The sequence below is a fragment of the Stegodyphus dumicola genome, chromosome 8, assembly GCF_044657685.1.
Source record: "Stegodyphus dumicola isolate Sdum_Otavi_A_Nest chromosome 8, ASM4465768v1".
In the NCBI taxonomy this organism is placed as follows: domain Eukaryota; kingdom Metazoa; phylum Arthropoda; class Arachnida; order Araneae; family Eresidae; genus Stegodyphus; species Stegodyphus dumicola.
In genome coordinates, this window is record NC_140775.1 from 164,818,735 (window position 1) to 164,843,407 (window position 24,673).

Here is a 24,673-nt window from a genome sequence, read left to right on the forward strand (position 1 = left end):
GTAATTTTATGTGTTATTTAAGCTTAATTTTTTAGCAGTATTTATGCTCGTTGTGTTTGATAAGAATGCTATATTAGAAGGTTTTGCGTGAAACTCATAAAAGTGTGTTGGCACATCCTTGAATATAGTACAGTCAAAAGTCTTTAATCCGGATTTGTCGGGTTATCGGTTTTTCCGCATTATAGATCATCAGTTTAAATCTGGTAAGATGGCATGCAGAAATTATAAAATTAAAAATATGAAACCGTAATTTATGAAATAAAGCGTAATTATGATTTAAAGGGTATCAAAATTTACAAAAAAAAAAGCTTAATATTTATTTGTTTACTTTATTAAACATTTCTTTCAATGCGCGCATGCGTAAAGCATACATTACACATAGTCGAAATTAGGAAATTGCAACCAGAAAACTATTTGATGTGTATTTATGATATTTATAATGATGAGGAATGTGATTTAAATCATACCAAAGATGGAGTACATCGAGATAAAATACTACATCTAGTAAGGAATTATAAGCCGAATAAAATAAAAACATCTGCCCTGAAGATAAGGATAGTGCTGACAGATCAACTTCTAGTTAATTGCGCGCTGCTACGCTTCCCCCCAGGGAAGAGTAATACGGATATATTATCTTTCACTAAAACTTTAAGTGAAGTATGCGCTGAACAGTTGTCAACAATCAGGACTATTTTTGAGTCATCAGGTAAACCAACCGAATTCAAATGTCGCCGAACCTCGGGTATAAAATAATTTTCAAACCAATCATTCATTAATGCTTGTGTCATCCATGCTCTTTTATTTGTGCGATATATAACGGGGAAAATCATTACTCATTTAAATGCTCGAGGTCGTGCATGTTTTCCGATTACGAAAAGTTTGCACTTGTGTGTTCCTGCATCAATTGCGCACGCTAAAATTGTTAGTCTCGCTTTGAAATCTTTGACACCAGTTGGAGCCTTTACTGTAGAGGTTGCCAAGGTATTTCGTGGTACATATTGCTAGAAAAGACCAGTTTCATCAGCATTGTAAATTTGTTCTGGAGATAATTGTTCACTAGTAATGAGTTCAATTGATTCATCTACAAATTGTTCAGCAGCTTCAGTATCAGCTGAAGCTTTTTCACCTGAAATTATTTTTCTTAAATGATGGCAATTTTTAAATTTGGTTAACCAACCTGTCGAATATGTGCACTTAGTGTTTAAGTTCATTTCTTCATGAAATATTTTGGCATGAGCTATTTGGACCCGTCAATGGCATGCCCTCACTGCGAGACTGTCTGACCTATTCAATCATCACTTTATCATGATTGTCACTTTTATCATAACGAATCCTTTTTCTGTTATTCATTGCAAGTGGGGTGTCGGAATCCACAAAAAATTCAAAAAGTTCCTTTTTCTTTTTGCTTATGTCATATACAGTTAACTTTCCAATGTCATACACCTTGCATAATTTTAAGACGAATATGCCTTTATTCATTTTTTGCAGCAATTCTACTTTTTGTTTGATGGACATCGAAGCATGCTTTCGCTTTGTATATCCTTTGGCAGCTCCAGAATTGGAAACTCTTTTTGACATAATCGAAAGTTCAAACTTACTTTAATAATATTGCTCTAACAGTCTGCAAAAAATAATAAGTCGGATCCAATTAGAAGATTAAGTAGCAATGCTATCTGCAACATTAACTGAATTAGATAATTTTAGCTTAGCTTATACTGTCTGTTATACATTAAAAGCACATGCATAAATGTATTATGCGCATGCGTAAATGCATTATATGTTTATGCATGCGCAGAAAGTTTGTAGCTTTGAGGTCCAGATTATAGATCATTCCGGATTATGGATGTCCGAATTAAAGACTTTTGACTGTATTAAGATTTTTTTAACCTAAAATATTGTATTAAAATTTGAAGTTGATAATTTTTTAGTTACATATGTAATAATATTTCAAAGTTTTGCAGTAATTTGTATCTAGACAACAGTATGTTTGAAGCATCTCTTTCTTAGATGCGCTGTTAAAATAAAGAAAATTGTGATGGACAATGTCTGCCAATATAGAACCAAGATTATTACAAATCCACTCTATATGTCTGCGTAAAGTTGAAGTGATTAAAATGCCTTTGCAAATTTTTAATTACAAAAAGCTACTAAGATATTTTATTGTTTTCATGATACTTATAAACAGAATTGTGTGCAATTTGTATTATCACTAATTAATAATTGTTACATTAATTTACATATAAAACTATGTTTTTTTGTATCTTCTAATTAAAAATTAAAAGTTTAATCACTTTAAAAAAAACCTTCAGTTTTAGGTAACCATTGAATAAATAACAGAACATTTTTTTTTTTTTTTTCTTTTAACTTTTCCTTTGAGAAAAAGAACACTCGGTGTTTTATTAAATGTGCTGAAATTCATATATTAAATATTAAGGGGCATTAAAATATGCCAGTGGATTAATTTATGAGGTATATTAAAATGCATTTTGTTTTAATTAATATATAACTGGAATAATCATTATTTATTTAGAAGTTAATGGAATAAGTAATTTTTATTGTATCATATAGACATACCGTGCATTATATAAACATATCATACAATAACCATTTGGTAAAATATTCTTTTTCATTGTTTCAAGAGAGTTTTTATAATGTGAGTTGATTGTGTTTATTTCTTTTTGACAAAGTGGTAGTGCTTTAAAGTTTTTTGGCATGAACAGTATTATACCATCTTATTTCCATGTAAAGAAATGAAATATTACAAGGAAATCAAAACCTGTATCTGTCTGTAATGTAAAAAGCCACATGACTCTTACTAATGTAAAAAGAAAGTCTGTATGTTTGTTCGCTAAAAACTCAGTCACTACTGTAGCTATTGTCACCAAACTTTCTACAGTTCTTTTCTGGGTTCTGGATAAGGTCAACGTCCACTTCCCCCCCCCAAAAAAAGCTTGCTAAAATCAGAGATATTAATTAAAACTCAGAAAAACTGCAGTTTTCAAGGCAACAGTCTTGCGAGCTAGAGATGAACATCTGCTTTATTTCCAAAGTTGTTGCCACTGCTCTCTTTCAAATCCTAGAGTTTGCTATTAAAAAATTTCTAAGTTTTACGATGAAATAAAAATAGCATTGCCAAACATTACATACGTTATTCCCGATTCCAAAAATTAATGGGAAGTCATTTTGACTATTCATATCTTCATACGACTTTAATCATCCAAATTATTAATTAAAAACTCTGAAAGCGCTAATTTTAACCCTTATTTTTCCGAGTAGCAACAATCTTGCACGTTGGAGATAAAAATCTACTTTATTTCAAAAATTGTTGCTTCTGCTCACTTTCAAATCGTGGATTTTGTTAACAGAAAATTTGTTTTGTAAAAAATTTGTAGTTTTACAAAATCTGCATATAAAGAAGAATGTCTGTTTGTGTGTTTGCTCACATTATTGATTTCTGATCAATTATAATATATTTTTTGCCACATTTAATCAACTAAAATTGAATATAGGTGAAATATTAGAAGGAACTTGAGCTTTTATGACCATTTGATTAGAAAGACGAAAATCATTAAAAACTGCATGCCATTGTTGCTGATATAATGAGAGAGAATTAGCTTATTTTTCTATCAAAATTTTTTATGTGGGTTCTATATCGCATCAGATTGAAAAATGTATGTCTATGAATCGTACTTTTTGCATCGTTATTAGAGAAGGATTACAGCGATATCATTCTCTCTGTTGTTAGATGCATTACTCTCAATGTAACTTAAATGGCATCAGGTAGTTCTGCTAGTTTATTCTAATTAAAAGATAAATGTACATTATTTTATTACATGTAATTCATTGTTATTTTGCAATTTAAGATTTTTTTAAATTATGACAGCTTTTTAATTTATGGTTGCTTCTGTATCATGATTATCTTAATACATAACTTAAAAAAAACTATTTTTTGCTTTTGATCTAATAGTTTTATAATATAAAAAAAGCTCAGACTTCATTCTAATATTATAATTTTTATTTGTTATTTGCTGTATTTTGTAATTTTAAATTTGCAATAAAAAAAAACTTTCTTTTTATCTCCCAGAGGTTTATAACAGAGCTTCTACAAAGAGCTGCCACACTTTGATCTGTGTTGTTATTAGTGATTTTAGTATCTAGAATATATGAAGTATCATGCCTGGTGAGTTCCTGTTGGATTGAGAATATTTCTGCAGGATACCACAGTTTTTAATTGTTAAATATTTTGTTGATTTCTAACTCCCACCCTTATGATAAGAATGTAAAGACATTAGAAGGTTCTATTAATTAACATTTGTATTTCATGTGAATTCTTTCGAAAATGCTTGATATTGCTTGCTGTAACATATAGGGATCTCAACATGCTAGTCATGTTAAAAAGTGTACAGTTCCCACCTTCTAGTGTTATGTGGAAAGAAATGTGCTTCAGCTAGTTCTGAATGGAAAACGTTTATGTAATGGATCAATATATCTGCTATATGTCTAAATGTGACTGTTTTGAGAATTTTTATGTTTCATTAGTGGAAAGATGTGATTAGAACAGGCGTATCAGACTTGTGGCACTTCGTTTTTGTTATCTTTTTGGATGTCTAAAATACTTTCATATTCTGAGTGCTTGCATATTTACTACGAGTTATTTATAATGCTGTCAAATTAACAGAAAATTTTTGTTCTGAATTAGTTTTGTCTGTTAAAAATTATTTGAAATAATTTTTGCTGTTCTCATAACCAGAGCTTTTATAATTAGTATTGTTATATTTTATAAACCTTTGTGCTAACCTGCACATAAATTTTGCGATTTTATGATTGTAATGATTATTTATGCTTCTACATAATAGACCATTTCAATTACATCAAAAAATTTTTTAAAAAAGTGAATTATTGTAAGTATTTTACTTAACATTTTGAATGGTATATCAGTAATGATGAGTGTGGTTTGTATGGGAGAAACTACATTGAGTGAAGCAGATGTCAAACTTGTCATAATTGGATTTTAAATTCAATCTTAATTTGAATCTGAAATATATATGATGTTTTAAAATAAGAAAAATTAATGGTACTTACATGTTATCCCGTCAACTGTTGGAGGAAATTTCGGCACGTTACCAATCATTACTGGAAATTCTAGAAGACATGGTCATTCATGATTGGCTCTAAATCATGCTACTTAGTAGGTTGACAGAATAATACGTAAGTACCAAATTAATTTATGTAGAGGAAAATTTGCCATTAATAATGAAGATATGAAATTATTTGAATTTCTAGTGGTATGAGTATGATATGCCTGAATTAATGTATTGAAGTCAAAGTTTGAATTTGAAATTCTTATTCTTCAATACGTAATGTAGATAAGAATCCATTGTATAAAGAAATTTCAAATAAATCTCAGTTTTGCATTACATTTCTTACTGTCCATTCATACCAATATTGCTATTGCACTGTATTGTATGATATTCAAACTTTCACTCCAGTGAATAAGTATTTTTATATGCTTGAAGAATTTGTATCTTTTCTCAAGCTTGTGAGAATGTCTCAAGTCATTTTCTTCTGAATTGCTCAAGTTTTACTTCTGTGTTACACTTTGCATATCATGTGCTTAGATCTGATTATGACTGAAATATTTTATGTGGTGTGTCTTTAGTTACATATTCCCATTTCTGTTCTGCTGACTGAAACTAAAAAAAATTTTGAACTGAGGTTTGCAAAATTTTAGTTAATAAATCTGTTTCTTAAATATTTCAAAATTATGTACATTTTGAAAAATTCTTATTTTGAGGAGTTTGTAGTATAGAACAAGGTTGAGAGGTGCTTTTTATTGTAGGATCAGTTTTTAACATGTTCACTGCCATCTACGAGAATACTTGTAGTTAGTGAACTGGGTTTACTTGTCAGCTATGAGATAATTCATTATTTATCACCTTACGTAAATGACTGAATAATAGTATTGTAGTAAATGAATGCAGTGCTTAGGTGTTTGGCATTAGGAACTGATGAACACTTGGTGTATCCTGAAGTGGATGATTTATTTCTCAAACGTAGTTATCAGATCATTTATTTCTCCAAACTATAACTAAATGTTCAGAGTGCCATTTTTAGTTTATATATTTGTTTATTCACTTGTGAAATGTTATAAGCAGTCTGCTCAAATCCTTGTTCAGTGACTCGTGTAGGACACGGAGAACAAATGCCCACCGGTGGTCGAGTGGTAAAAGTTGCTGAACACTTGTAGTTCAGTCTGGGGTTTGAACCCTGGCAAATGGGAAATCCCTTTATAGTAAAAGAAATGAGCTTAGTTGATGTATCTTTGGGATTCATTATGCATACTTCAGAGCTTATCTGCAACTTTTGAGACTACTTTATTTGAAAAGACTAGCATATTTTTCGTTAACCTTCCAACTGTAAAATCCAAAATTATGATGAAAAAGAGATAGTCATAATAATATCAAAAACGGCACTACTACTTTATACATAGATTCTTTTACTTTTAAGATACTGTCTTAATTTCTTGCTACTTCAAGATATATGCATTTATACTTAACCCTTTGAGTACTGAATTATTTGAAGATTTTTATACCCATGGGATGGATTTACTTTTCGCTATATGGATTAATATGTAAAAGTAATACATGTCATTTGGAATATACTTCTATTGGTGATGTAAATATATTTTTGAAACGGCATTTTAAAATCGGACTCGTCCACCATAACTTCACCCAAGTAAGCAGATGACGAGTCTCACTCGTCAAATGTACCCAAAGTGTTAAAGGTATTGCAAAAAAATATTCTGGGACATGTACGTATGACTTGTTTTGGTGGAGGGTTAAAAAAGTCATTGATATCATGGATATTAGTTTACCTGTGAAAATCGGAATAACTCTTTAGTAAATCCTCAAAATCAAGATCAAGTTTAAAAATATAAAAGAGATATCTATAAAAAAATAAACATAAGATGTAAAAATTTACTGAACTGATTTTTGCTTTATTGTTTTGAATTCAAAGGATTTTGAGATTGTTTTTCATAAGATGGTGGAACTGACAGTTATATGTCTGATGCATTTCTTTTAAATGGTTGAGTGCTTTATTTAATAGCCATTAGTCGTACGTGGGCAGTCGTCACAAACCACTGTACTGGTTGGGTGGCTTGTATGTTGCATGTTATTTGTATAATAAATAAGATTCATGTATAAAAGTTTAACTACAAAAGTAATGATCAAAACTTAAAACATAGAAGCTTTATATTCCAGGTATTTCATTTTGTTTTTGATTGATAAAATAACATTTGAAGTGCAGGTTTTGTAATGTCAGTATTCTTTAAGGACAAAATTCGCATTGAAAGAATGGAAATGGGAATGTGTCAATACATATAAACATAAATGTACAAAAGTATAAAAAATGTTCATTGTTTAAGCTTATAAATAAATCTTGTTATTAATTTTAGGATATTTAGTTTTAAACATCATTGGAATGGATATAAATAAATTTGAAATTGATTCTTATACTGAAGAAAATGTTATATATATTTTTTAAGACAACAAAGAAATAGTTTAAAAACAAGAAAAAAATGTTAAAAGTGGTTTTTTTTTTTTCTATTTTAAATTATGTGTAATTTAAAATTTTAGTTGCATCTGCAATTAACATGTTTGGCATAAGTGTGAATACATATTCAAAGTTTTATGAAAGTTAGTGATTCTTCACGTGTGTTAATAGCTGTTGCATTGTAAGAGATAATCATTAAAAGACAAAATATAAGGAGTGATTCAAAATTTTATGTTCAAGAGGTGTATAGTTCAATAGATCTGTTATACTTAGAAACAGTAATCTCTTGTATTAAGCCAGTTTTCTTATTGGGGAACCAAGTTAAACATACCTGAAATCTGCTTTCTTAGGCATAAAAGTGTGCAGTAATTCTTTCACATTGTTTACCAACTAGATGTGGTGTCCATATAGAAGTAGCTACTGAAGAGCGGTGATACAGTTTTGAAAGATCAGGATATCTCATTTCAGGGTATTCAATGTTTACTTCACAGCTATAGCATGAGCATGCACATCATTGTGTTTGACCCATTCACATTGATTAAGAAAATGTTTGCCTTTAATTTAGGCTTACCATATTTAGAAAAGTTTGTAGGATCTACTACATTTTACTTATTTGAGTGTTGTACCTTGTGAATTCTCGCTCAGGTGTGAGGATAAATGCAAATAGGAAAAGAGTGTAAAAGACCCTTTTATTTATCACAAAATAGTTAACAGATGTCACGGACTTGCATTTTTACAAATAAAAACTAGCCACTTGCGGTGAGAGTTTAAATGATAATGTGACACTGAAGATAAAGATTAGTGCGAGACTACACAATTCGGTTTAAACTAAGAGGCTGCCTCAGGAAACCTATACTGGCAGGGAACTAACTTGATGGCAAGAATGCCTAGCCGCTGTTAAAATTAACAGCTGGTAGAAACTAACAAACATGGTGCTCACAATAACAAAATTAAGCTTTGTTTAAACATTTCGCTCCGACAATTTAAATACTGTTGTTCACTTTACGTAATTTACATTCTGGTGAGGAGATGTGATGAGAAATAAGAGAATTCAGGAAAGGTTCACAGAATAACTATTAGTAAAAGTAAGCAGAACCCTACAAGTTAATCCTAGGCATTTTATGGAAAAATTACAAGTCCAGAGAATTTTGAAGTTGTTGCAACTAACATAATACTAATATGAAGTAAATGACAAAGCAAAGAATTCAATTAAAAAAATCACTCAACATATTGCAAATTAAGACTAATCTTCAGTTATTTCTGCTGTGAATATGATGCAGAGATTATTCTAATGAAAATACCCACCTAAGCTCTAAAAAATTCTGTGGTTTTATCTTTAAATATCTGCATCCTCATGAAACATTACTAAAGTTTTTCACTCTTTTTAGTGTAATTTAATAACAATATCTTTGTCTTTATTTTTATAACCACTTGTGAAGATCCTGGAAATTTTTCTACCCAGGTACGTATAAAAATGTAAGACTGTCCAGATCAATCTCAGGCATCTAGTAACTTTACCTTAATTGCATGAACTGGAAATTTTTACCTTAATTGCATGAACTGAAATTTTGTAACTGAAAGATGACATAAATGTGTATTAATTCCTTCATTGCCAAAATAAAAAAAAAAGTTAAGGGAAGTAGAACAGTGGTTTTCCTTGAATATGCAGTGGATATCTGAAAGGAGATATAAAGTCCAATTATAAAACTACCAGCATTTTATTAACTAAGCAACAGGAAAGCATAATGTTCAAACTAAGGCTGAGCAAACACTTTTTAGCAATATGGAAAATGCTAGAAAGAATTTTTCTCAGAAAGAAGGTAGTGTGAATGCAGCATCACTTCTGAAACTACACTGCATTTGTAACATGCAGATTCAATGATGCCATCAATAGCCATCAAACAAGATTCAATGATGCCATCAAACATACCATACATTCCATACACTGTGATTAATTTGCTAATCATGTGACTAGATCATGGCTTTATTATCAATCTACTCTAGACTCAGTCTACTGAACCTTAGTATTATTTGAATATAAATGTTTTGATCACTCCTTGTAGAAATGCAGTTAAGTTTTGCAAAGTAATCACTGAATTTTATTATTATTATTCTGTTTAAAAATGTGAACTTGAAGTGCATCATTAGCTCAAATTGTTTTCATATCTTAAATGCAGACGAATATGTGGGTTTGAAAATTTCAATGGTATTAGTGATCTGAGGTCTCATCTGATATGCTTTTTGTTTCAGACAAGCAATAATTACTGCAATAAGTAGCTTAGTAATTCCGATGAGGAAAAGAAGTGTTTCATTTGATGTCTTATTATTCTAATTTGAGAATTGTGTAGATGCTATGCATCTATTTTTCTGTTTATATACCATTCTAAATAAGTCTACATCTGCTCAGTAAAGCTGGATAAACACCCTATTTCCTGTGATTACATGATTTCTTGTTTCATGATTTTTATTTAAATGTAATGAGATATTTATAAACTAATCTTTTCATTATGAAGAATAAAAATGTGGTGATGTATTCAAAGCAGTTTCATTCTTATTTCATAAGAAACATTCAAATATTTGTAGAATGATGCTGTGAAAAGTTCATTATTGTGTAAGAACCTTTGAAATGTTTGTTGCTAATTATATTACCTTAAATTAATTGCCGGCAAACTGTTGTACTGAATGGATTTCTGTATATTTTAAAACTTATGGAGTTATAAATTCTTTTGTTTTTAGGTATCTAAGAACCATGTAATATATTATATTGTCATTATTAATCACATAAAATTTTATTTTATTCTGAATTTTGAGATATAACATTGTCATGTTGTACATTTGTAGCATTCATGTCTAGTGAGTTATATTGCTTCCATTTCTGGCTTATTCTTTAAAAATTTATTTATTTTTTAATGGTATGTAATATTTTGTCTTTCATTGCTAAATATTATAGTGGCTTTTTTTTTTCTGTACTTACATACATAATAAGCCATTAATATAACTTATTGTTGAACTTAATTTTAAATGGCCATTTCATACATATCTTTGTAACTAGTTACAATTTTATATTTGTATATTATACATCAGTAACTTTGAAGTTCTATTTATGGTGGATTTTTCACAATCAAAAATCATAAGAAGGTATTTTTTCATTCAGGTGAACCTTTAAAAGCACAAAAATTCAATAAAATGATCTTTTGGGCTTTGAATTGCAAAAAATATATGAAATCTCACAAATTTTTACTGGGAATGTTACTTTTTTTAAATAATATGATCTTTTATACTGGGAATGTTGAAACTTTTTCTGTTTAGAATTTAGAATAGGCAAGGAAAATGAATTTTACTTATTTTATCTTTATACAAGTAATTTAAATGAATTTACTGCTTCAGCCATTTCCATTGATCCTTAAATGCTGTGTCTTTGTATTTGTAACATTTGTTTCAGTAAGAATAATATTCTTAGGTAATTACTTAGATTGATTTTCAGCATCTTACATGTATGATAATTTGCTTAAATCATTTTTATTGTATTTGAAGCTGTTTTTGAGATGCTGAATGTAGTAAGAGGTATAAGACAGAATTTTCCCACTCCTCTCATTTAACTGTTGATTTGAAGTTTAGATTCACATCAGTCATTCAGTCATCCATCATGTAGTCTCATTTAATTGATGAATTGAAGTTTATATTCACAACAACCATCCAATGATTGATGAATATATTGAATGAAATGATTTAAAGACTGGAGTTTTGTTCCATTATGAGAAGAACTCTCATTTAAGTGAGTGAAACTTAATAAAATTCCATTTAAAATAGTACTTGTTATAATTGTATAACTGTGATACAAAATACTGGAAAGTTATCAAACATTTTGTGATAGAATTTGTAGTAAAATACTTCAACATGCTTATTTATAAGTGAAATTCGAAGATAATATATGCAGTCTCTTTCAATCAGTATATTGCCAGGTTTTTATGTTAAATAACAATTATTCCTAGATATGGTAGCATTAAAGTTGAAATGTATTTTATTCTTTCTTTTAATAAACTGATATTTTTTTTAACTTGTGCTCAAAGTATTCTACTTGTAACATCTGTTGTGTAATTCAGAATACTGTTTTGAAAAGCATACAAGAGGAGTTATCAAAATTAATTGCCAGCTGTTTTTAGCAAATTTTTTATCCATTAAACCATTGAAAAATTCACATCTTTTTAGTCCCATTCAGGAAAATGCAGATTACATCTTTTTCAACTAATCTGGTATCATTATCCAGCCAGTCATCCTGAACATCCATAACAAGATTATTTAGCAGCAGAAATAAATTTTCGTGTGAATGAAAGTGGCTATGCATTTGATATTCTATAAGAAAAGTTGGAAAATTGCACCAAATAGTTGTACTAGTTTTTTTTTTTTTTGATGATAATGACGTTTGTCAAAAAATCAGCAAACTTAAGCTGCTTAAATATATCCTCCCCCTAGTTCATCTTTTCAGTCTTATATGGCACTAATATTCCAGATTAAATTTGAAGTTTCATTTTTGATGAGTTTATTCTCTATCTAAACAGTATAAGAAAGCATTCAAAAGAATACTTTTTTGGAAAAGGTGTTAAACTGTATGTTTCCAAAGAAGTCAAAAGATGACATCTTTAGAAATATACAGTTTTAGAATACTAGAATGATTTGATGAAGTATTTATGTATGTACATAATTTATGTGAAGATCAATATGGAAAAATGCTGTAGGTTTCAAAAATGTGGTTGGAATTAAAATTTACTTGGGATGGTAAAAGAAGTATAGTTTAACATTTATTAGTTTGTTCGCTAAAACATAATTTTTATTTTATGATATATTTGATAGTGCATATCACAGTTGCATAAGAATTTTTAAAACAGTTTGTAACTTCGGATCATGTGCAGTACCAATCCAAGACTGTCAGCCTCCCATGTGCAAATTAAAATTAACCACTCTTTTTTACGTAAATATAATGTTTGATAATCATTTCACGACCTATAAATTTGGCCGCATATGTGGTGTGCACCATTTTGCTGCCCACTAGGATCAGCTCTGACCATGCGATACAAGATACTAAGCTCTAGTGAAGTAATGTATGTTCCCCCCCCCCCAATGTTTAAAACAGGTAGATAAAACTAATTTTGCCATTTTCAAAAGTAGAATAGCAAAACGTTACCTTCAATACTACAAAGAAATTTTAGAGGGAAGTCATTTTTCCAAGAAAATTTTGATTGTTGGTAAAAACAAAAGAAATTACTGTCATGATTTTGAGTTATTTATCCTCACATGATATCTATAACTGCATTTTTTGAATTTTTATACTACAAAGAAGATTTATTTGTAAGTTTATGAGATTTTACTTGATCTGGAACTAGTAATCATATCAGATATGATGTGAATAATCACTATGTCTAAAGTAACTGTAAGCAGTGCTAAAGTTTAGTAAATCTTTTTATTTAAACAGAACTTAGAACATAAGTGCACTTTATTGTCCTAACAATATCAATCGCAGCTCGGCGGTTATGCAACTAAAGGACTGGTCAATTTGAATTTTAAAAATGGCCTAATAGTCAAAGATCATACAGTTAAATTTTACTCTAAGCTGTCTCTGTAATTCTGACTGGAACATCAAAATCAAGTTATCAGCAGTGAATAATGCAAAGCCCGAAATTACAGCTATCGAAGCTGGCAAGAACTAAAAGTAATGTAATTTATAATAATGCATGTGCAGGCCAGAAACACACTACTTAAACTCTAAAAACCTCAGTTTAAGTACTATCTAACTCATTCTTTTAAGGAAAAAGGAAAAGAGAAGCTGTAATAAAGTCTAACGTTATAAATAATTGGTTAATTTAAATAATGTTACAAGTTGCAAAAATATAACTAATGTTTCTCTCTTTTAAAATATTACATTTATTTTCATCTTAATGTTTTGAATAGACACTAATCAATTTTAGAATGATTGTAGAATTTAGAATAGAAATCATTTTTAGAATTTGTTCTAAATTAATTTTCATGTGTGCCATATTGTAGTTGAGTTTACATTTGTTTTAAATGTATGTATATAATATCAGTGTCAATTTTCATGACAATCTTTTCCTACTTTCTTGCTATATATATGTTCTTTTGCAAGATAACATTTCACTTTGATTTTAATTATAGGAGTTATAGTTTTGCTGTATTTTAATCATATGTAGAAAATGATAAAAAAGTATTTATAATGTATAAGTGGTGGATTACGCACAAGTGATATTATAGCTTGTGCTTGGGAGGTTCTCAGATCATCTCTGAACGCAAGATAACTGGTTAGCTTGTGCTTGGTCCTCAAACTGTATCTGAAATTATTTTCCTTTAATAATTTTTATTAGTCCTTTGTATATGAGAATTTTTTTGGATACATTTAATGTTTGTTAAAATTAAATGTTAAACAAGAAAAGAAATTAGGTTGCTTTATATTTAACTTTAAATATTAATTGTAGAGATAAATTTAAGTAATTAAATTAATTTAACTAATTAAATTGATTAACTAAAATTTACACTAATAATTGAACATGTATGCAGTGAAACCTTGGTTCATGAACTTAATTCGTTCTTAAAGATAGTTCGTGACCCTGAATATTTGTAAATCAAAACAAGTTTCCCCCTAGGAATTTACATAAAATTAACTAACCTGTTCCCAGATCCCAAATGGTTACATAGAAAAGAATACTTTAAATGTAAGTTTGTAATGCAAAACTGATGAATTTCAATAAATTAACACAGTATTAACATATGCATAATATGTAGCACAGTAGTAAAAGTATGAATTTAAAAACTTGAATTAAATATTACTCTCTCTTTGAAGATGTATGTAGAAAACAGTTAAAAAGCCAAAGGTGCAAAATGTTGTTGTTTGAAAAGGAAATCCTATTTTTAAAATTTTGAAATACTTGCTGTCTGTCTGTTCCCCCCCCCCCCCATGCCCCAATACAGCTTTCCTGGACTTGAGAATCGCTTTGCCTCTTCCTCCCAGTAAAAATTTGTTCAGTGTGATTTTCTTTTTATGGTTTCAGATGTTGCTAAAGCAATACATGATATTGTCACTGCAAATATTTTTACTGTAGCTTACTACTGCATTATCAGAGTGATAATGTTTTGTGAACCTTTGCAGTTTACCCACTTTTGTACAAATTTTGCAAATCAAATAACTTGGAATATCCTTTCTACCACCTTCTTATCTCAAGACTTTTTCATTTTAAAAATTTGTGATCCAAGGTTTCACTATATTTGATTGTAAGCAAAAGAGAAATATCTTCTTATATACCTGCAAAGGATTAATAATGGTAATACTATTTTTTCCATTATTATGGCATGAATTATGATGATGATTTCTATTATTATGGTATTATGATGCTTTCTTTTAACATGGATGTCTTATTCATATTGCACTATGCTGTTTCATGTAATTTCATCTGCTGTTGATGTGTCACTTTTTGCTTTTTAAAAATCTAAGTCTTATTTCAACCAAAGACTTTTAAGCTTTAATTTATGGTGGCGGTATAGATTTTACGTAAGGTCAATATGTCAAGTTAGACATTATGTATTTAAAAGAAAGAGGAAATTGTAATTTCTCTTGTGTGTGCTAAAATTTAAAACTCAAATATTTAGAGTTGAAGGTATTTTATAATCAGTTTTTAAATGTGGTGCTAATGTACACATTGCTTATTTTTATATTTTCAACAAAGTTACACTTTTGTATTTATGAATTTTACTGTGCACTGTAACAAATTTAAAATGAGAAAAGTTAGTTTTTTCCCCTCTTGACTACTTTAAAGCTATCTAGTGCAAACAAATGATGTAGCTATTAAAGAGAGATCATGCTAGCTTTATTGGCATATTTTTTATTGTAAACATGCTGAACTTTACATGTATAGTGAATTCTCTGTGAATAGACAGATGAATTCCCTATACATGCCACTAATATAGAGCCTATAAAAGGTAAAACAGGACTTACATTATTTATGAATAGTTTAAATATTAGAATGCAATATTTTGTTTTAGAGGAAAATTTCCTTTTGCAACCTCTTAACTTTTGTTACTCGGAGATGTAGATAATAGTAATATATATAATGAGATTGAGACTATAATCATTAGTTTGAAATATTATTATTATACACTATTTTTTCCTAAGAATACATTTTATTTAAATTAGATTTGTAATAAAAATACAATTTTTAACATGGTAGTTATGTGAAGAGTATTTTCAGCATCAACTTTTTTTTTTTTTTTTTTTCCTCACATATTCTTTTTAATTTTATGGCCGTGCTTAGTTCAACAAATTTGTTTTGAGTTCCATTGTTGTTTAATTTGTTTTAAGAATTTTTTAAATATCAGTTAATTTTGAAATTTTTTAATGGTAATGTTACTTATTGAAGTGTTTAAAAATCATTGAATTTTAATAGTAAAAGGAATAAAGTATTGTGTATTTTAGTTTTAGATCATTGGTTATTTTTAATATGATTTGATATATGCTGTTAGTGTTGCTTACCGTTATATAGTAAATATATAGTACTTAACAGCCGTCCCAACATAAGCTTAAACCTTTCATCCCAAGAAAATATGCTATGTCCATTTCCTTTCCACCCACTGTAAGTGTAGTTGTGTATTTTTTTTTTAAGACTGAAAAGGCAATGTGACAGATTTGTTTTGTATATTGATCTTGAAACATTTTTATGCATATGCTGTTGCAAGAACCTATTGTTTTTTTAATAAAATGTACTCTAAAATGTTTACGATGGTTTCTTTATTGTTCAATAGTGAAATTTTAATAATGGAATACTTTCAAGATGATATTTAGGAATATGATTTCCTATGATACCTCATAATATGCATATATGTAACTCCAAGCCATAAAAGTTTAAATTATTACAATGCATTGTTTAAAAGAAGAAAAAAAAAAAGTTGCTCATAGTCTATATCATGCTATTCAAAAGCCATGGGACTGCATGCTCCCTGCGAAAAATGTGGCTTGTATCACAACAATCCGATTGCATATTTTGCAGTGTGGGCCGCTGTATGTGTCTTTTGTGGGGGTTCCGTGTGATTGCCACATTTTGCACATGTTGTGTTGTTCACATGCTTGATCATTTTGAAAGTTTCTATTGTTGGGAGTCCAAAAGCTTTCCTTCCAAAATTTTCCTTCATAAGAGGTGAAACTACAATATAAAATTTTCATGCGAAAGGTTCTCTTGGATTTCAGCACCGGAACAAGATGGTTAAAAATATTTTGCTCAAATATCCTCAATGATCTATCAAAATCTGGAAGCCTGCAAGCCATAGATTATAATGCCATGCCCTAGATTATAGGGTTAAGTTCATTTGGAGATTTTCTGGTAAGCTGTGTATATCACAGTGTGCTATCATTCATCATCCTCACAGTTCCAATGACATCAGCAGGATCTCATTTTATTCCTACAATAAGGTCAGATCATGAAAATTGTCGAGTAGAAGCCTGCAAGAAAGAATTGTAGAAAACCCGAATGTTGCTTGCATCAACAACATTGGTGAATGCTGAGTGATAAGTTGGCCTTTTTTCCTTAATCCAAACGTGCAAAGCAGTGATTGAAAACGAACCAGCTTCTCTTGAGTCTATTACAAATACTATAAGTGCTTTGGACACAAAATAATACTTTGTATCTGGTGGCAATTTGAAAGGATACAATGAGTTCATTCCAAATGATTGTGCTATTGAAGCTAATCTGTACTTTGAACAACTGGAGATGATGTATGCCATTCTGAATTAGAAATATTTGACATTGATGAATACAAAGTAAATGCTTAATCTCATACAACTCGTATGACTTGAATTCAACTCTAAGAACTTGAGATCAAACATGTATTTAGTCGAAGTCAGTGACTCTAGGAAAAAATCATGGTATATTCGGAGCTAATATACAGTCGCTGCAAGTTTATGACTATACGGCAGGTAATTGCAACCTTACACTATTAGATTAGTATTTGTTGCAATTCATGGCCCATTTTCTTCATGAGTAGCAAGCACTTCAATGACTTGAAAGAGATGTGTAGGTAAGTTTAATTGGTTAAGGCAAAAAGTGCAAGTATTATCTGCTTAAGGGAAGGGATGCCTTCCCTAGACAGCATTTAAAGAGTATTGGCCTGTATTAACATTGTGCACTAGGAAACCATGAAAACTTCCACACAGCCTGTTTTCCCAGATATGAACTGTGGAAGAGATGGAAGCTAAAACTGAATTTTTTTTCTTTCAAGGATAAGATTTGATACCGCTGTATCATCGAAAATCATCCAGAAAGAGAATGTTACATGAATGCTTTTAATGCTAAGCAGCTTTAAGCTTATGCATTAAGAAACACAGTGACCAAAATGTTGCAAAGTTATTGTTGACGTCAGTACAATGTAAAAGGCATTTGTAGTTATGGGATGTTAATGACAAATCTGCCATTCTAAATTATATTATTATATTTTTCTGTTCTTTAATGTAACTTTGAAACACCACTTAATAAATAAATATGGCAGCGATAGGTTTTTCTGTGAAAAATTATGAGCATTTCCTACTTGTACCAGGTCTTAAATTCATATTTGTGGCCAATGTCTAATTAAGACAATCTAAGCACTGGATTCTTTCAGAGAGATGGAAATTTTTCTTATTTTCATTTGAGAAGTTTATGAGACATCAAAAATAATTTTTAAACCCTCTAAGAATGAGTTTTGAGACTTAGGTGGTAAGCTCATTCTTGTGGTTGTGACAAAGATAGACTACTAGTATGTCGCATGTAACGTATGGTTCTTTTCTGCCGACCATACTATCTTTAACAAAGTTGTTATTGAAGACAGGGTTCTTGATGTGCATGTAATTTCGTATCTTTAACAACCTATAGGGTTTATGAATTGTATACAAACAAAATCTTTGAAAATTTATTACTGTGCTTCACTACTTACAGCATTCTAATTTATTAGTATTACTTAGAAACAAAAAAACTATTTCAATTTAACTTTTGGATTTCTTCTATGAACTGCATCTGATTTAGCCAGCTCTGAATCAATGGGTGGCTGTTTTTAGAGCCTTATGTGCCGAAATATTAATCTGAATAAGCTGTTTGCCAGGGGCTGGTAACAAAACTGGAAAAAATATTTCAAGGGATAAACGTGACTATGAGAATTTTATAAATTAAAGTAAAAAGATTTTCCTTGTAGTTCTTTCATGGCAAATGTTTAATTTTCTTTCAAAATGAATGAATCAAAAATAAAATATTTAAAAAATTCAGATTTAATTCTTTAAGCAGTATGAATTTAAATATGTGTTCTGAAAAACGTCTTGCTATAAGCTATGAATCCATATAGGTTATGTTCTTGCAAAACTTTTTGGAATGAAGTCTTGCTATAAATACGAATCTATACTAATGTTGCTTGGATGCCTACAGATAATAAAAAAGAATTATAATTCTAAATTATTTTACTTCATTTGTGAAATGTTTTATGAAAAATGTTTTTTAACTGTTTCTTCGAACTTTTCTGTGCCTTTATAGCTCAGACGCATTTTTGAATATATCAGTGCAGCATTTATTTATTTTCATCCATTTCTTATCTTGCTGTTGCTAGATTAGATGTCAATGAGATAAATATTCAGTAAAGTAAATTATTTTGTTAGTTTTTGCAATTTAGCATTCAAAGTATTTTATATGCAGTTTGTATTGGAAATTTAAACACATAGTGAAATTCTTTAGGGATTGCGTGAATCGGAGAACTCAACACTGACTCTTCAAAATATTAATTTTTGTCAAATATCAGTGCAGTTCTTAAAACATAATTACGATCAATTTACTGAAACACAATTTCAGAATTACAAACTTTTTACAGAATATGATACACTGATGAACAAAAAATTCCAACACCAATTGTGGTAGATAATGAAATTTGATAGAACATATTTATACATCTGAAAATGACGTTTATTCAAATTTTGTGCTAGACACATTAATGCAGCACTAGCAGTGCCATTATGAACATACGAATAAAGTTTGCTTTAAATATATATTGTAAAGTTCATGAGCATTTTATCTTTGAGATTTGACATAGTAAATGGATGTTACTCACGAATGACTTAAAGAAGATGAAGAAGTCATTATGAACAGCTCATTAAGTTTTAACAAGGTCATGGAATAGGGCAACAAGAAGATGGATTTTTTTTCCATGATATTGCAGTAGGGCTTGTCAAGAATGTATCCACTGTGTATGATTGTTGGCAGCAGTAGTCAAGGGAAGGTACTGGCTCAAAAAAAATGGATTCCGGGCAGCCACTTGGCACTACTGAGAGGGAAGACCGCCATGTTTGGTGTATGGCTGTGGCACATCGTACTGCACTGGAGCAGAAATTCGAGCTGCAGTTTGCACCTTAGTGGCACAATGGTTACTTGAAATAGGTTGCATTAAGGACAGCTCTGAGCTAGATGCCCTGTAGTGTACATTCCACTGAGTCCAAACCACTGTCAATTGCGATGTCAGTGGTGTCAAGCTGAAGCTGATTAGGGGGCAGAGTGTTGTGTTTTCTGATCAAGGCTGGTTCTGAGTGGATGCCACTGATGGTCATGTATTGATTAGGAGACCGTGTGAGTACCTGCAACCAATCTGTTTGCGGCGAAGACGCACTGGAAATTCACCTGGAGTCACGCTCTGGGAACATTTTCATATGACAGCAGTACTCTCGTGATTATTCCACTCACCCTGATTGCAGATTTATACATTATTCTGGTGATTCAACCTGTTCTTCTGCCATTCATGAACATCATTCAAGGAAGTGTTTTTCAAATGGTCAACACTCGTCCTCATACCACTGTTGTAATCCAGTATGCTGTACAGCAGAAGCCGGCCCGTGGGCTGGATCTGGTCCTTTTGCTTACTTTATCCGGCCCGTTGAAAAATCCTGCATGCAGTTTTTTTAATCTCTTATATGACGTAACATCCTCTTAAAATATATCTTATTTAAACTCTTATATGTATGTCTTATTTCTTTATATATATATACATTATTTTATTGTAATACTTAAATTATTTATTTGTTAGGCCTTTGTAAAATGAGTCCATCTAAAAAAAAAGTTGATTTGGAGTGCAGAAATTTCAATGAAGCATGGCCGGTAAAATACCTTTTTACAAACACTGATAAGAAAGCAATTTGTTTAGTTTGCCAGGAAACAATTGCTGTTTTCAAGGAATACAGTTTAAACAGGCATTTTAAATCAAAACATCCAAAATATACATCACTTTCTTTAAAAGAGGGCCCACCAGCGGCCGAGCGGTAAAGTCGCTGAACACTGGTAGTTCGGTCCGAGGTTCGAATCCCGCGAACGGGCTGGCTGCATGGGTGTTTTCGTGGTTTTCCCCATGTGTAACGTGTATACGAGCCAGTTTCCCTTAGAAAGTCCTTCACGAAGGCATCTCTGCCCTTAGGCAGATAGCCCTAGTGAGCTTTGCCATAATTAAATACACCACCATCTTTAAAAGAACTTCAAAGTGCAGCAGAAAACATGAAAAAAAACTTGAATAAGCAACAAAATATTTGTACTAAACAAAGTAACATTTAGAAATCTACCACAAAAGCAAGTTATGCTGTTGCACACAATATTGCTAAGTTCTGTAAACCTTTTACTGAAGCAGAATTTGTTAAACAATGCATGATACAAGTGTCGGAGATATGTTGTCCTGAAAAAAAAACATATTTTTGAAAATGCAAGCCTTTCGAGAAGAACAATAGTACGACTCATCGAAAATATTGCAGAAAATTTACTTGACCATCTAAGAATAAAAATTGCTGATTTTACATATTGTTCTCTGGCTCTAGATGAGTCCTGCGATATTACTGACACAAGTCAATTATTAATATTTATCCGAGGTATTAACAAGAAATGTGACATTAGCGAGGAACTTCTTAGTGTGCATCCAATGAAAGATACAACTACCGGTGAAGACTTCTTTATCGCTATTGAAGAGTGTTTAGTTAAAGTAAATTTAACTTGGAACAAAATAGTAAGCATCACTACGGATGGCTGTCCTAGTTTAACAGGGACAAATGTGGGTTTACTGAAACGAATCAGTGACAGGGTAAAAGGGTTGCTGCCAGAACAGGATATATTATTTATCGACAGTTTGTTGAATTTTTGAAAGAAATTGAAAGTGACTTTTACGAAATTCCTTTTTACACTGAAATGCGATGGCTTAGCATCGGTAAAGTTTTGGACGTGTTTCAATATTTACTTGATGAAATAGTATCCTTGTCGATTAGGAAAAAAAAAAAAAAAAAAAAAAAAAAAAAAAAACTACATGATTTTCCTGAATTGCAAAATGAGGTATGGCTAAACGATTTCTCGTTTGCAGTAGATATTGTAAAATATTTGAATGAATTAAAGATAAATCTATAAGAGAAAAACCAATTCGCTTTCAATATACACTCAAACGTCAAAGCATTTATTATAAAACTCAATTTATTTGCTAAAAACTTTAATAAGAAAGTACTAAATCATTTCCCTTCATTACAATCATGACGAGAATCATTGAAAAATACCGATTTTCTTAAATATAGTGCAATAACGCAAGACCTGCACTTTGAATTCCAAAGATTTCAAAGCTATTGAAAAACCTTTATCATTAATTAGTCAACCTTTCAATTTTGACATGCAGGAAGCTCCTGTTGAAATTCAACTAGAAATAACTGACTTACAGTCAAATAATTTAGTAAAAGAAAATTTTCACTCAAACCAGCTGAGTGTTTTCTACGGTGCTTTGAATACAGAACACTTCAAACATTTTTTTAACTATGTTCAAAAATACCTAGTTTTATTTGGTTCAACATATATTTGTGAAAGAACTTTTTTGTTAATGATTTACACGAAAAATAAATATCGATCACAAATTACTGACGAAAGTCTACACTCGGTATTCAGGATTGCTACAAGTGATTTAGATCCAAATTTTGAAGAAGTAATATCAAATGAAAATTCCAGATTTCACGTTTCGCATTAACTAAAACTATTCTATTTTAACGTTTGATGTTTGTCTTTTCTTTTTATAATTGTATTTACTATTATGTTTATAAAATGTAATATAAATATAAAAATGTAATAACTATGATCAAAATAAAATAATTTGTATCGTTAAGATATAATTAAATAAATATCAAAATAAAATCTTTCATTAACTGATTTATTTAATGACCATTATATTTTAATGACCATTAATTTAATATAATGGTCATATATATAACACATTTATTTCTTTAAAAATTACGTGACATATTATACTGGGCACAAATTGTTCGCATATACACCTAAGTATGACAATTTATCATTACTATTTTACTAACTATCAAATTTCTCTGATCAAATGCTTTAAATTTTAACGTTTAAAATTATCCTTATAGTGTTTGTGTCAAAAAGATTTCTTAGGCAGGGAAAAATTCCACCCAAAACATTCGCGTGTGCACAGCGTACGCGGTATAGTCTTCTGGCTCGGGAGACATTTTGAAAATTTCATTTTGGCCCGCGCTTAAAAGTATTTGCCTGCCCCTGCTCTACAGAGTATGAACATATTGCCTTGGCTCCTGGATCGCCAGACATTTCTCCAGTCGAGCACGTATGGGATATTATAGGATGGCAACTCCAGAGTTATCTACAACCATTATTAACTATACCTGTACTGACCGACCAAGTGCTACAGACATGGAACTCCATATTGACATTCCGGCACCTGTATGACACATTCAAAATTGTGACGGTTACACTGGTTATTAATGTATCAGCATTTCACATTTGAAAAGGCTCTTCTCACGCTTTCATTAACCTGTGATCTTGATGATTAATTAAATATATTACCTGGACAAATATATTGCCGGAAATTCACTACACTGCATTTTTTTTTTTTTTTTTCCCTGTTCGGTTTTTTTTACCCTTCAGTGTATACTGGTATACAAGTGCCATTGACCATAGTATAAAAATTATTAGCGACAAATACTGCTTATATAATGTCAGCATATATGTGAAAAATATAAGTATACAAAATAATGATTGTACAGTTTTAGGCGCTTTGATATCAGAAAATAAATTTGGTCTTCATTTGAATAAAGAGCTTTAAAAATATTTGATAAAGAGGAATTATTCTATCTATGTATACCATTTTATATAATATAAATATTCAGTCATAATCCTAGGTAAATTTTCTTTAGACGAAAAACTTTCTTATGCACCACATCTTCCGCAGAAATGTCTATACTAGGGCTTCTTAAACTTTTCTCATTCCAGACCCCTTTTCATCACTGAGATTTTTTTCACGACCCCTGATATTAAATATAAAATAAAGGTATAAAAATACATAATCTCCGCTAAATAATTTACTTCTTTGGTGAACAATATACATATAAAAAGAAGTAGTTTTAATTTTATTTAGAATTAGTGTATTTTAAGCAAACACAGATTCTAATTTGTTATTTTAACACAGATTCTAATTTGTTTGCTTGAAATTTAATGAGACAGATGTGCATGTTTTCTGCCACATAACACATTAAATGCTGGTGCGATATTTGACTCTGCTGAACATAATGCATCTTCAACATGTTTCAACATTAAACGATATTTGATTTTAATTAGTGTTAAAGCTGAAAAAGTAGTTTTCTAAAAATATGTGGTACTGAGTGAGAGAAGAACATTTAATGCCATTTCAGAGATAGAAATTTAGTTCTAACTCGAATCCAGAATTCAAGGATTTTTGTGGAACTCAAATTTTAAGTTTGAATTGCTAGATAGTTTTACAAATTCCTTTTGTACTTTATATAACAGGTAATTAATCTCATTAATATCACTTAATGTAATGTCTTTAAAAGTCTAATCTCATTAATGTCAATTAATGTAATTCTTTAAAAGGCTTATGAATGTAGTTTCTTTAAATTCGATTAACGAACTGAATTTTCGCGACGCCGAAATTTCGAATTGCGAGCCCATTTGGTGTCGCAACCCATAGATACTCTGGTCTATACTATACATAATGCAAGCCCATTTTGCATTCTTGAAATTAAATCTCTTAAGACACTGGCGAAAGGCAGCACGATATGTAA

At 30.3% G+C, this 24,673-nt stretch overlaps 1 protein-coding gene across 2 annotated transcripts in view; it reads left to right on the forward strand.

Moving 5' to 3' along the window:
* LOC118185559 (protein phosphatase 1 regulatory subunit 14B-like) overlaps window positions 1-16,329 on the forward strand; it is a 35,164-nt gene extending 18,835 nt beyond the window's left edge. For both annotated transcript variants that reach the window (XM_035355434.2, XM_035355433.2), the window contains exon 5: window positions 4,085-16,329. In XM_035355434.2, coding sequence (XP_035211325.1) covers window positions 4,085-4,126 — 42 coding nt within the window. In that variant the 3' untranslated portion in view covers window positions 4,127-16,329. The remainder of the gene's footprint in view (window positions 1-4,084) is intronic.
* Window positions 16,330-24,673: the final 8,344 nt, after the last annotated feature.